Source organism: Microcebus murinus, chromosome 6 (genome assembly GCF_040939455.1).
Source record: "Microcebus murinus isolate Inina chromosome 6, M.murinus_Inina_mat1.0, whole genome shotgun sequence".
In the NCBI taxonomy this organism is placed as follows: Eukaryota; Metazoa; Chordata; class Mammalia; order Primates; family Cheirogaleidae; genus Microcebus; species Microcebus murinus.
In genome coordinates, this window is record NC_134109.1 from 84003113 (window position 1) to 84017810 (window position 14698).

General features: G+C 34.0%; 1 protein-coding gene and 1 long non-coding RNA gene across 4 annotated transcripts in view; one reads left to right on the forward strand and one right to left on the reverse strand.

Moving 5' to 3' along the window:
• LOC142871508 (uncharacterized) overlaps positions 1–14698 on the forward strand; it is a 61376-nt gene that overhangs the window by 14117 nt on the left and 32561 nt on the right. The window lies entirely within an intron of this gene.
• The window catches only part of SLC30A4 (solute carrier family 30 member 4), a 39615-nt gene continuing 26017 nt past the window's right edge, over positions 1101–14698 (reverse strand). For all 3 annotated transcript variants that reach the window (XM_076004324.1, XM_076004323.1, XM_076004322.1), the window contains 5 exons: positions 9154–9307; positions 7801–8002; positions 6864–6969; positions 5931–6065; positions 1101–5308 (listed from right to left, as the gene is read on the reverse strand). In XM_076004324.1, coding sequence (XP_075860439.1) covers positions 5154–5308; positions 5931–6065; positions 6864–6969; positions 7801–8002; positions 9154–9307 — 752 coding nt within the window. In that variant the 3' untranslated portion in view covers positions 1101–5153. The remainder of the gene's footprint in view (positions 5309–5930; positions 6066–6863; positions 6970–7800; positions 8003–9153; positions 9308–14698) is intronic.

The window sequence follows — 14698 nt, forward strand, 5'->3', positions numbered from 1 at the left end:
TGATATTAGATAGAACATATAGTACATGAATAATATTGAAATCTTGCTACTCTTTTCTTATATTCTGCCCCAAACCCAAAGGGGGATTACAAATAAATAAATAAGGTCAAGGGAGAGAAAGAACCTTTGGTGACTCAGATTTGCCAGTCACAAAAACTAAGCAGACTCTAGAAGACTTTACTGCATCCATATATGTTGTTATAGTCTTAAAATAGTACAACAGTCTACACGAAGGGTTGGGAAATTTTTCCTATAAAGGGCCAGATAGGCCGGGCGCTGTGGCTCACGCCTGTAATCCTAGCTCTTGGGAGGCCGAGGCGAGGCGGGTGGATTGCTCAAGGTCAGGAGTTCAAAAAAAGGGCCAGATAGTAAATATTTTGTCACAACTTCTCAACTCTGCCAAATAGCATAAGAGTGGCCATAGACAATGCATAATTGAATGAGTATACCATGTTCCAATAACATTTAATTTATGTACACTGAAATTTAAAGTTCATATAATTTTCACATCATGAAATATTATCATTTTTTTGAACCATTTAAAAATGTAAAAGCCATTCTTAGCTTTTGGACCAAATAAAACAGGCTGCAGGCCAGGCATAGTTTGCTGATCCTGGCCCACACTATTGGCGTCTTTCTTTTCTGCCATTGTTGCTGGGACTGTAGGAACATAATGAGTGACTGATATCAAAAGAGAAAGGTTCTTTTAATATCTCTTTTTATCCTATCTCGAAGATTTTTTTTCAAGAAAGCATTATAATCTGAGATTATAAAACTAGATAGGTTGTAATATATTTTCGAATGCTTTTCTTTTTAAGAATGTGTTTCTAGGTCTACTAGTATTAATCAATAAAAAGAGCAGAAATTTAAGGGACTGTACATTTTATTTTTTAATAAACCACATGGCAAAACACTTTAATAAATGTATAGGAAATTACAATTTGAAAATTGCAAATACAGCACATATACATATACTTTAATCTAATTACATGGACAAACCCCAGCTTCAAAATCTTTCTAAAATCAATCATATGCAAAATACCTGGTTTCTGAAGGGGTATATAGAAAAGTATATACAATTTGTTAATCTGTGATATGGCTTATTTAATAACATTTATTTAGAGAAGTATAAGCTTTCCAAATATATAATATCTTCTAGGTGGAAAGCTGACATACTGGCACATTTCAATTTTGTGTTGCAGTTATTTCTGAATATACTTAATTGCACTATTTAAATTGACACTGTCATAGATTTAACTGGGAAAGTCTCCATAAACGTTTTCCAATCTTACCAAAACTCAGAAAATATTTGTTGGTCCTCACAATAGGACTGGAAGAGCAGGTTAAACCCTTTGTAAGTGAGAATTCTGTGGCTGGCCTGAATGCACACACATAATACAGAGGAACTCCCACAACAATTTCTTCTCTCCAATTTGCATGCTCCCACTAACATCACAAACAATATACTTGATAGGCAACCAGTACAACAAATCTGAAGCCTTGGCTGACAGGATTCACATGACAGATCTGGGGTTAGGGTTTGCAAATGATATTTTGGCTACAGAGATATGAAGATTCATCAATAATTTGGAGATCAGATGTGCCTCTCCTCAGCACAGCATATGGCAAGGTATCGCTGTTCATTTATGACTAATCCCCAACTAGTTCATGAACTAAGCTTGGTTCAAAGACAAACCAAACCAAATGAACCACCCTTATGTCTAGGAACACATTCTGTAACTTTAAATTTACTATATACAAGGCAGAGTCAGCAGTGAAATGGCTTAAAACCTTATCTCACAGGGGCTCAAATTCTGTAAGAACACTTTATTCATTATGTTGAACCAATTAAGATAAATGCATAAAAAGAAAATAAATTTAGCTGTTTGTTTCAGAACCAAATGATTAACTCTACAAAGGTTGTAAGAGTGGTTATTTAAAAACATGACCCAGGGTCTTATTAGCAATGATCTTCACTGGTGGTTGCACAGTATAGTCTATTTCTATCTATCATACTTACTCTATGAAGTTTAGTGTGCAGAGAAATCTGGATCAGGAACAATCAGTTAAAAAAAGATTCTTTCCCACCTGGTAGTACATTTCTACATGGTGCCTTGTCTCTGAAAGACAGTTTTTTCTCACATTAAAATGAAAGAGAAGCCATATACCTGATCTTGACTATGTTTATTGTGGGAAAAGCCTACCAAAGACGAACACTGTCAGCTGCGACGCTTGGCTTCAAGAAATAGAACACTGAGACTCCTAAGAGCAGGAAACTTAGTTTTAGAGAATAGAAATATAACACCCAAAGTTGAAAACAGTAAAATAAAAAATTCAGTGATTTGGCAAACAATACTGATGGGAACTGTAAATTGTGAAAACCTGTGCTCACATTACATACCTAATGGAAATGTATGTAGGGATTACAATAGCTTCTAGTTCTGCATATCACAGCCCTCCGAAATATGCCTTAATCAACTATATTCCTGTTACATTTCTAAGACAGCATAATTGTTAGTGAGACAACAGGTCTTTTCCTAAAAGAAATCAAAAGGCTGCATTTGGCCAAGAGTTGTGAAACACAGGTTTATGTACACAAGCAACTCTGATTATTTGCAAATATTAATTAAAATACATGGCACTGAAGAACTGCTAAGTTTTAATGTTGTGATCTGTTCTGTTGTATTCTCCCAGTGCAAAATTAACAATGTTGTATGTTTGTCCAACTCAGCTACTGGTTTTCACAGGGCAATAGAGAGCTCTTTGAAAGCTCAGTTGAGAAGAGGAACACATGGCTGTAGTTCAACAAGTGAAGGATAGACCTAATGCTCTTTGTCAGAACCTGTGCAGTCCCTGGTCATATCTCCTAAGTTAATGTCCTTCTTTGTGCATTTTGTCAAGTTACAAAAAGTGAAATCTATCAATTCCCAAATCTAATAGACCCAGTAAAGTAAAAATACAAAATCTGAAATTTTTGCTACAAAAACAAAGCACAAGAGACTTCATGTGTACTTCACTATAAGCAGAACACGATAGTTAAGATTTACAACAGTTCTCGGTGTTTCTGTATTTTACAAAAGGATCCTTTTCAATTCTCAAATGAATTTTAGATGGTTGTTTCAAATAGCTTTTTAAGGAGCAGGTTTATAAAGCCAGATTTGCCTTTATAAGATAAAGGAAAGTTTATAAGAAACAAGGTCAGTAAATATGGGAAAATTATTAGTGTATAATGCGTATATTTTTTCCTTTCTCTTGCTAGATACCCAAAGTCCATAAATGACCAGGTAGCCACTGAAATAGCTCTCATTTATTCTTACTTGCCTTCTTTCTATATATAAGAGTATTTTGACTTAGTTTATTCACTCCTGAAATTTTTGAGAAACTCAAATCATTATTTTAAACGACTTTACAATAAGAATCCCATAAAGTACATTTTCAATTCATCAAACATCTACTGGGTTTTATTAGGTACCATCAATCATTTTATTGATACCATTAACTCCCAATAATCATTTAGGTAAATCCAGGTTTTCTTATCTTAGGCTTAATTATAGTAAGGTACTTGGTAGGAAGATGAAATCTGTTTCCTATTCTTCATTTATACTAAGTCATGCCTATCTAGAATTTCAACTCACAACTTTCTGGGTACATTGTTAATCTACTGATTCTCTGAGAGCCCAAGAACCATATCAATTCTTGGTATAAGAAACTGTCCCTGTTGAAAAGGGACTCCTAATGTGCACAAAGATGACCTCAAAACCAGTGGTTGCAAAATGAAACGTGAATAATCACAGCTGCCTTTTTAACACAACACAACTGTTACCAATTAGGTTGCCTTCAGTTTGGAAACTTAGTCTCCCTACAACACAAATTTAAAGTCTATTCCTATTCCAGTGCTTTAAAACACACACACACACACACACACACACACACACACACACACACACACACGGACAAAAACCCTTTACATTTTTGTTTTTTCAAAGTATTATCTTCCCTCAACTCCTTTGGACAGTTCTGCTATGGTATTATTGGAAAACCTCAAAATTATATCTTAGGGTTTATGGAGTCCATGGAGAATCTCTAACCCACATTATAAAGCAGAAATTCTCTCTGGAGTAATGTGGTTAATCTACATGTGAGAGATGGGTATGACCAACTGAACCTTAGCCCTCTACAATTTTACCCTGAAAGACAAACACAGATTATCTGGTAAGGAGGCAGGAACCAAGGTACCATATTTTTCGTACAAATTGTTGGCAGTTCTTAAAGGGACAGAGGACCATTGTTTACCTTTTGCAGTCTCTTGCTGTTTTTAAAACAATTCCATGAACAATAAAAGTGATTTTGGGAAGACATAAGTCTGAAACCCCATACTCCATCCTCGCTTCTTTGTTTTAAATTACTATATAGTAATCTGAGTTTTAGACTAACTTCTGTCATTTGGAATAATATTGAAAATATTTGCTAATAATTTAATGATAATGAACACAACATGTAAAGATTTGGTTCTAAGATTACAAATAATCCATAATGTTAACTTTGAGATTCAAAACCCTGTAGCATCTGGAAAAAGCTGTTTATAAAGTATAACTATAATACCATTAAGACTTATTTGTGAAATAAAACATTTCTGAAACACTTAGGAATACATGCTTATTCCATTCTCTGGATAGTTACTAATACTTTCTGAAATCTGTTGAGAAATAACTTCTGTAAAAAGAGAGCAGCAATTCCAGAAGCTGGGTGTCAAGATTACGTAATAAAAAATTTCAGTTTTCTAGCATTTGCTTAATATAAAATGGCCTTTAAAAAGTATTTTTAAATGCAAATACTGAATTCTTGATGCTTCCTTTAAGACAAGTACTCTATCAAATTAATGAAGTATGGTCTTGGATTGTCTTCTATGAGGTATCTGTAGAGTCACATCTCATTCTGTAAACAATGTTTTGAAAACATCTTCACTTGAAAATCATGAAGTCTCATTTTACCATTAACAAAGCCTAGCACTGTCAGGCTGGGTGACTGAGAGACTGGTACTTGATATGAACACAGCTGTCAGGGATCCCATTTTCTCATTTGGGTTTGCATTTATTGCTCTCAAGTCTGTGATCATAGGATAAATAAGGCAGTAGTCCCCAAAATATATAACGTTAGGGACTGAAACTCTGGCAATTTGCACAAGTTCTGTCCACTTCTTGTCTGTAACTCTGAAGCTGAATAGTACATTTATACATGCCAAATGTGTTCAATAATAAATGGTTTGCTTTGGATTGTACTTCCTCCCATTTAGATGAACTTCCAGGAACTGCAATGTCAAGAAAATATCATTACTATTCATTGTACTTAGTTATACATTAGTGAAAAAGACACAGGGAAAAAAACATCCTTATACTGTGAGCATATTTTTATTCATCTGATTTCTACCCTTTCTAAGCTATTAGAGAAGTATGTCAGTTTATCTATAATGGCTTCTCATTATTCCATCTCTCTAGTCCACTCTCAGGTAGAGAAAGAATACTAGACATCACTTATAACCCTGTCATTAAAAAGATCTTATGCACTTTTAAAAAGAAACCACACACATGTATTTTGATAAAAAAATAAAAATCAGTATCTGTGAAATGCATTAAAGAGATAAAAAAAACATAAGAATCTAGCATTTCTTCTATAGAAAAGAGCATGGAAAATATATTTAATGCCTTTAATCTGAAGGTAAAAACCAATTTGTAATGCCTCAAGTCAAAGATATCAAAAATTATTCTTCTGCTATCAATATTGACCTACAACTTACCTTTTGAAGAGCCTCAGCCCTCCCTTAAGACAAATCTTTTCAGCAGAGAAGTCTTCCTACTTAATTATAAGCACATATTTAGTTCTAAAGATAGAAATTCACCAACCCCAGGCCCACATTACTATCAGCAACATACTTAGCTGTATGCGAACTATGGCAGTAGATTTTCCTGAAGTAAGAGACCAGATATTTAAATCTTCCACTGAATATACATCTTCTATTTTCATCAAGGCTTCTTTGATATAGTCTACATTCAAATGGCTTGGTACACCTATTAGTTAGAAATATATAAGTAAAGTTTACTTTGGAAAAAAATAGTTTTATATTACTGATAAGACATTTTTCAAAGAAAACAAATGTCTTTGCCAAATTCGGTTTAAACAGATACTTTAAAATATGTTAATATTAATACTTTAAGATAAACCATGCACATGTATATTTTTACTAAAAATGTAGGATATATAAAAGAGATTAATACCTACTTAAAAAAGTTTATTCTCCCTAAGAAAGAATGCCAATCAAGCCAGAATACTCATTTAACAGACACTCTAGTATAAACAAAAAAAAGAAAAAGAAAAAAAAAGAGAGGAATATCCAATGATGATAAACCTATTGTTGAGAACATTTATTTTCATGCTTACACATGATATTAGTAAGACAAGGATGTTGTAAATATAACAAAGTCACAAGTTAAATGGGAATTAAAGAATAAATAAACCACTAAACATAACTGCAGTGAGAATCAAGAGTTGCATTCTTGTCCTAGCTCAATTTATTAGCAGCATGACCTTAATCACGGTTAAGTTATCTCTCTGAACTTCAATTTTTTGTTTGCACATGGAGATAATTTATTCTAACGTCTGCCTTACCTACTTTGCTTATTATAAGGGTCAAATGGGTAACAGAGGGGGGCACATTGATCCTTATATATTACATACATGTAAGGTAGTGTTACATAACCTAATAAGTAACAGAAGAAAGCAAAAGTCCTACTAGACTGTCCCCCCTGACTCCCAATTTGCTTTGGATAAGTAATAAACCCATAATGGGGATATTAGTGAGATCTTACCTTCTAGTATTATAACTATTGTATCCCATATGATGCGAAATGTTGTAAAAGCCACAAGAAATGAAAATATATATGTACAGATGGGATCAGCAATCTTGTATTCTGGCTAAAAGGTAATAGATCAAAGTTTTGATTAAATATAGACTATATAGACTAAATATAGACTATGATTAAACACACATAAAACAGACTATAAAGCAAAGCAGGGCATATGTTCCCTAATCTTTGATTTTTTAGGAGGATTGGAGAATACCTTTAAAACTTGGATATTGTAATTGAGAAACATCTTTACTATTTCTTAGATTATTAATGACTTTCCTCATGGGAATTATTTCCAGAAGTTTAATCACTTGTTCTATTGTTCTTCTCTGTGCCTTCTCTACATCTTCCACCCAGAATCATAGAATACCAGAGCTGTAAGCAGTCTGTTTGTTTTAGAGACAATGTCTCACTATGTTGCCCCGGCTGGCCTCAAACTCTTGAGCTCAAGGTAGCCTTCTGTCTCAGCTTTCTGAGTAGTAGGACTACAGGCAGGCACCACCATACCTGGCTCTGGAAGGAATTTCAGCAGCCATCTGATCTAAGCCTGTCATAATAAAGAGGCAGGAACTCAAGTTCAGAGTTGAGGGACTTGCTGAAGGTCAAAGCATTAATGGCAGAGCCAAGATTAGAACTACCTAGCAGCTCAGTGACAAGGTTTAAAATTGAGTTCTCCAGTGAAGGCACTACCAAAGCCTACTACAGGTAGTGTTACCCCATGAGGTGATACCATTGTGTTTACTGCTAACAAAAGAGCTACACTGACGGCTTATATCAATGCAAAATGAATAAAACTGGCATTGGTTTCCAACATACTGATAAAAGACAATCAATCAGCTTTAGTTTTAACACTGAAATGAAGTACATTTTAAAACAGAAAAATTAGCAATCATATTACCTTGAATCGTATGATGTATGCAGCTATTAGCACACCAACACTCTGTACCAAATCCCCCAAAGCATGTACAAATGCAGCTCTCACTGCCAGGCTATCCTGCCCATGGCTGTTTCCACACCCAGAACCTGTGGTAGGAGAATTTGTAGGCAGGGTGTGGGAATGGGAGTGATGGTGACCAGATTGGTTCAACAGGAACCCCATTCTGTTAAAAATAAAAAAAATTATTATTTTCTTAATGTTACTGATAAAAATATTTGTTACTAGTCAGACACTAATGAAGTAACATGGAACTCATTCACTTAATAAATATTTGAGCAATTATTACTTATCAGGTACTATTCTAGGTGCTGGGGTCAAAACTGAATAAGACAGACATATCTCTAAGCCCCATAGAGCTTATGTTCTAGTATAGAAGGTAGAGAAGCAAACACATACATAATGTATAGCCAGGCAATGCAAAATGCTTTCAAGAAACATAAAGCACTTTAACAGGATGGAGAAAGATGGGGATCATGGTCAGAGAGGGCCTCTCTCAGATTCTGTCTGAGCAGAGACCTGAAAGGATTCCGGGAGCAAATGTTGGTGAACGTGTTCTAGGTGGAAGAAGAGTAGGGCAAAGGCCCTAAGATAAAAACATGCTCCATTTACTTAAAACCAAAAACAACAAAAAATACCCAGCCATTATATAGCCAGAATAAGATAAACCAAAGTGTTAGGAGATGACTGGAGAGGCACACAGGGTCTTATTAAAAAGGCTATGGTAAAGACTTGGTTTTATTCAAGTACGAATAGAAGTCACTAGGGCGAGGATTGGTAAACTATGGCCAATAGACCACTTTGGTTCGCTAACATTTTTTGTACATCAAATTTTATTGCATTTGTTTACATTTTTTATTGTGGCTGCTTTTGTTTTGTAACAGCAGAGATGAGTAGCTTTGAAAGAGACTGTAGAGCTCTCAAAGCCTCAAATATTTACTATCTACCACATTATAGAAAAAGTTTGCTGACCCCTGGTCTAAATGATTAAATACATAACTTAAAACTTTGGTAGCTTATAGGAAAAAAAATTGGTAGTTAAAAAAATCTAGTTAATACAAAAGTATTCTAAAAGTTAAACAACAACAAACTTTGTCCTACTTAAATTCATGAATGTTAGTCCAACTCTAATATACCTGAGCAAACTAATGAGGAATTTATGATGTCCAAAGTATTTCATTTATAAGAAAAATTAGTGCATAATGCTATATATGTTGAAAAATATGAAAATATCAGTGCATATTACTCAATGCATGTACACAGTCTCTTAAGTTCACAGTACTTGAAAATGTTAATGTGAAAAAATATAGAGCTTACATTACATTAACTGCAACTCCAACAGCTGCGGTGATGAGCATTATATCTCCATTTATTTCATAGTTCATATGGATAGTTCTTTGCACAGCTTCATATAAGAGGAATCCCATAAGTATATATACCAACAGCACACTAATCATAGCTGACAAAACCTCTAGAGGGAAAAAGATATAAAACAAATATATTTTCATCACAATTATTATACTCCATACCAACTAAATATTATATAGTCTTTTATTTATATTTTCTTTCCTCTAAGGAGATACAAGCACAATATAATTTTTATCATGTCATTTTTCTTATTTAAAAAGTGTTAGCAGCTTGACTGGGCTGGATCCTCTACCAATTCATCTTCATCACTCCTTATCCTCCCTCCACTCATCTCTCTTTAGGTCCAATTATGTATATTTACAGACCATACCCAAGGTAAAAAATGACAAACTGAGAACAAACATTTGTAACATATCTGACCACAGACTAATTTCCTGATATAAAAAAGGACACTTAAGGCCGGGCGCTGTGGCTCACGCCTGTAATCCTAGCTCTTGGGAGGCCGAGGCGGGCGGATTGCTCAAGGTCAGGAGTTCAAAACCAGCCTGAGCAAGAGCGAGACCCCGTCTCTATAAAAAAAAAAAAAAAAAAAAAAGACACTTAAAAATCAGTAACAATAACAACAAAAAAACAGTAACAAAGTGAACAACACATTAGAAAAATGGATAAAGGACACAGACAGCAATTCACAGCAAACAGAAATAGCCAAATTCTCAAAATTCAATCATAATTAAAGGAAATTCAAATAAGCCTAAGATTTCTTTTTCCGCTACTAATTTGGCAAGAATTAAAAAGTTTGATAATAGCCAGAGTTAGCAAGGATATACTGGTGAAAGTATCTAATGGTATTACCTCTTTCAAGAGCCAATTAATAAAACTAATAAAAATTTAAAATGCATATATTCCTGATCCAAAAATTGTACTTCTAGGACTCTGACAGAAATAACGGTACAAAGAAAAAAATCTGGAGACATTTTAAGTGTCTACCAAAGAAGAACTTAATAAATTATAATATATACCTATATAGTGGACATGTCCACACAGCCATTTATTTATTTATTTATTTATTTATTTATTTATTTTTGAGACAGAGTCTCGCTTTGTTGTCCAGGCTAGAGTTGAGTGCCCTGGCGTCAGCCTAGCTCACAGCAACCTTCAACTCCTTGGCTCAAGCAATCCTACTCCCTCAGTCTCCCGAGTAGCTGGGACTACAGCCCAGGCATGCACCACCATGCTGGGCAATTTTTTCTATATATATTAGTTGGCCAATTAATTTCTTTCTATTTATAGTAAAGACGGGGTCTCGCTCTTGCTCAGGCTGGTTTCGAACCCCTGACCTTGAGCAATCTACCCACCTCGGCCTCCCAGAGTGCTAGGATTACAGGCATGAGCCATCGTGCCTGGCCACAGCCATTTATTTAAAAAGAAAAAAGAAAATAAGGCAAATTGATAATCACAAGAAAGATAACAAAGATTGCTTTCAGAAAACATCTCTGTAGTTCATTATTAGAGAAGTTTCTCTGAATGTGTTAAAAAAATACAGACAGATACGAAAGTATTACATCTGGGAAGTAGGACTGGAAGCTTGGAGGATTCATTTTTCACATTATCCTTTTTGGTAATGTTTGAAGTGCTCTAAAATTTTACTATAAACACATATTACCTTTAGACTAAAGGAAAACAAATAATTTTTCTTTTTCATGAGACAGGGTCTCACTCTATTGCCTTGGCTAGAGGGCAGTGGTATCAGCGTAGCTCACTGCAACTTAAAACTCCTGGGCTCTGGCCATCCTCCTGCCTCAGCCTCATGAATAGCTGGAACTGCAGGTGTGTACCACCACACCTGACTAATTTTTTTTTTTAAATCTCTTGTAGAGATGAGGTCTTGCTATGTTGCTCAGGCTGAAGAAAAACAAAATATTTAAGACATGCAAGCATTCAAAGTGCTTTGACCCAGGATTCCTCTTCTAGGAATGATACACACACTCCTGCCAACTGAGTTGTACATGTGCAAAATGAAGTATGTTCTGAGGCTATTCATCAAGTGTTGTATATAATAGCAAATGATTGGACACCACAAAAAGTGATTAATAAAGGCACTGTAACATGGAATACTATGCAGCTGTAAAAAAGGAACAAAAAAGCATATCTTGATAAGGAATAATTTCTAAGACATAGTATTATGTGAAAAAAGCAAAGTATGCAATAATTGTATATGATACATTACCATATATATAGAAAAAGGAGAAAAGAGAATATATAAATAATCATCTATAAATATAATCTCTGGAAGGAATATACAAAATACTTATAAAAAACTGTTACTTTGGGTGAGAACTGGTGGCTGGGAAACAGGATCATTTTGTAGTATATGTGCTTTTGTACCATTGGAATTTTCTACCATGTGAATATAAAGTAAAAATAATTTCATATCTTTTCAAAATAACAAAAATAAGGCAATATAAAGTACATTTAAAAATTAACATTATTATATAAAACAACTATTGATACTAAAATAGTAAAAGCAAGAAAAGAATTTAGAGAAAACTTTTCCTTTATAGAAATCTGACATTAATCCTGTTAAGTGTTAAAAGGTAAACAATCTGGAAAACTGTTATCTGGGATGACTCATTGCTCAAAGGTTCAACATATTGGACTTTGATACATTTTCATTCCAATTTATAAGTTACAACACAGAAAAATTAACTAGCAGTTATAGGCTATTTCCTTAAGACACCTAATTAATGTAGCCAAAACGCCTATAAAATCCTGTGCATCAACAGAATAGATGCTGGAATAAAAAACAAAAAACATACCATTCCTATTTAAAACCATGGCACACCTATTCCTGACACACTTCAAAAGAGATACAAGAGCTAAAGAAGACAGAGAAAAAGAACACCTGAAATAATAGGAAGCTGTGGAGAGATTTTCATATTAAATATAGACTATAAACTCTTTGAGGATATGGACCAAATCTTATTCCATGTCATATTTACTATAGTACTTAGCAGAGTAGCTTGCATATAGCAGATACTCAAATATTTATGGATCAATTTGTAGGATGAAGTTAGTCAAAAGTTGACCAAAGGAAAATGATAAAAGGCTATACAATTAAGAAAGTTAAGCTAAATATGAAGAATAGGTCACTAACTAAATCCCCTTAAAACAAGAAGTTAATAGATCAGAATAGAAAGTTTAAGTCAAATAAAAGACAGAAAACACACACTGAATTTCCAAATTATAACTGCTAATCATAAGGTATGCATATATAAATAATATAAAGAAATGAAATAATTTAAAAAATTTTAAACTGTAAAATCTCATGTATTAGTTGTAGCCTCTACAACTAGTTGGACTTTAATAAAGTATCAAGGTTGAAGCTAGCAATTAGGCCACCATAGTTTTTAAGGTGCCTTAATTCAATTTTTAATATAAAAATTATAAAGCAATATACTTTACATTCATAAAGATTCATAGCTACACAAGTTAATGACAAAGATACGATTGGTTATAAAAATTTAAAACCAATAATCAAAAATTATTTCAAAAGCTCTTAATATTAATAATTAGGTTGACAATTCTTTCCAATTTTCCCAGGACAGTCCAGTTTATGCTTGCTGTCCTGGCATAATCAGTAACAGTGTCCCATATCACTCTCAAAAGCATCCTGGTTTGGATGATTAATTATACAGTTACCCTAGTAGGTCTGCCAGATGAGATACTGGATGTCCAGTTAAATTTGCATTTCAGATAAGCAACACATAATTTTTTAGTATAATCGTGTCCCATGCAATAAATATTTCGGACATATTGGGAATTCTGTGTGTATGCTAAATATGGCAATGCCATGCCCCAGTGATAAAATACTTAAAATTACGTTTTCGTAAATTCTTGGACAAGGCAAACCCAGATTTAAAATAAAGTGGGCCGGGCATGGTGGCACACGCCTATGATCCTAGCACTCTGGGAGGCTGAGTCAGGAGGATAGCTCAAGGTCAGGAGTTCAAGACCAGCCTGAGCAAGAGTGAGACCCCGTCTCTACTAAAAATAGAAAGAAATTAGCTGGACAACTAAAAATATATATAGAAAAAAAATTAGCCAGGCATGGTGGTGCATGCCTGTAGTCCCAGCTATTCAGGAGGCTGAGGCAGAAGGATTGCTTGAGCCCAGGAGTTTGAGGTTGCTGTGAGCTAGGCTGATGCCATGACACTCTAGACCAGGCAACAGAGCAAGACTCTGTCTCAAAATAAATAAATAAATAAATAAAATAAAGTGAAATGAAAGTCAAACAAAAAGCATGAAAAGAGCTTCTTGGCAGAAGGACTCACACCCTTACACAGCCCACTTTGCTCCTGCAGCCTGCAGCTGAAAATTTAGTTCCCTACGTCACAGTTTTCACCCATGTGAGCAGCATATAAGAGATCCTAATGACTACTCACAGTTAACAGTAATGGAATTCAGCTGATTCAGAGAAATTCCCAAAGTGGCATATTATGGTACTGCTATCAATGATCCCCTTTTCAAGCAATTAATAAGGAATGTGCTTTATAATCTGGCTCCCTCGGTGAAAAGCAAAGACATTCATCTGCTATTTTTTATTCTAATCACCTGTCAAAATGTCTTCTGGACATAGTACTGATAAATGTAAAAGAAAAAAAGAAGACAAATTTTAAAAAAAAAAAAAAAAAAAAAAAAAAAAAAAAAAAAAAAAAGAAGACAAATTTTAAGTAGATGTCTGGGGCTAAGATTTATAATTAGGAAGTATAAGGCATAGACAAAACTAAAAATCCTAATAGAAGTTATATGATCATTTGTTCCGATAAAACAAAAAGCTCTTTCACTGTGAATAAATTAAACTTTGGTGAAATACCATGAATAGGACTAAATTAGGGTTTAAAAAATTTTTCTCTCATAACATTTTTAACATGCTGGAATGCAGATAAAGATAAGCAAGTTTTCCCACAACATTTAAGAGAGAGGGAAGCTCTCATGAATGTCATATTTCAATCTAAATGGAAATTTAGCATTAAAAACTCTTGAAAGAGATTTTTATGGAAATGCTAGAAAACTTATATAATAGTAGCTCTAACATGTTGCTACTTAACTTTACACATATATAATTAAATCACTGTATCTGGCTAAACTGTAGCAGAGGAGGGAGTAAGATGAGTGAATGTGTTTTTTTGCTATAAGATCATTTGGATCTTTTCATTCAGCTGAAATATAAACAAATATATATGGTCAATGACCTAATAAAAACTAAAATACACCCTAAATTTCAACTACAGAGAATAAACCATTTGAATGGCTAATACATGCTAACAGAAAAAATTAAATGGGAGAAAACACAGATGATTATCAAATTTTGGTAGTACTATAAAATATGAAAACTGCTTATTGCACATTTAAAACATTAATTGTCAAAACTAGAGGTTTTCAAGATTCATATGAAAAACACTGGAGTCCTCTGTTGTCCTCTGTTATTCTGCAT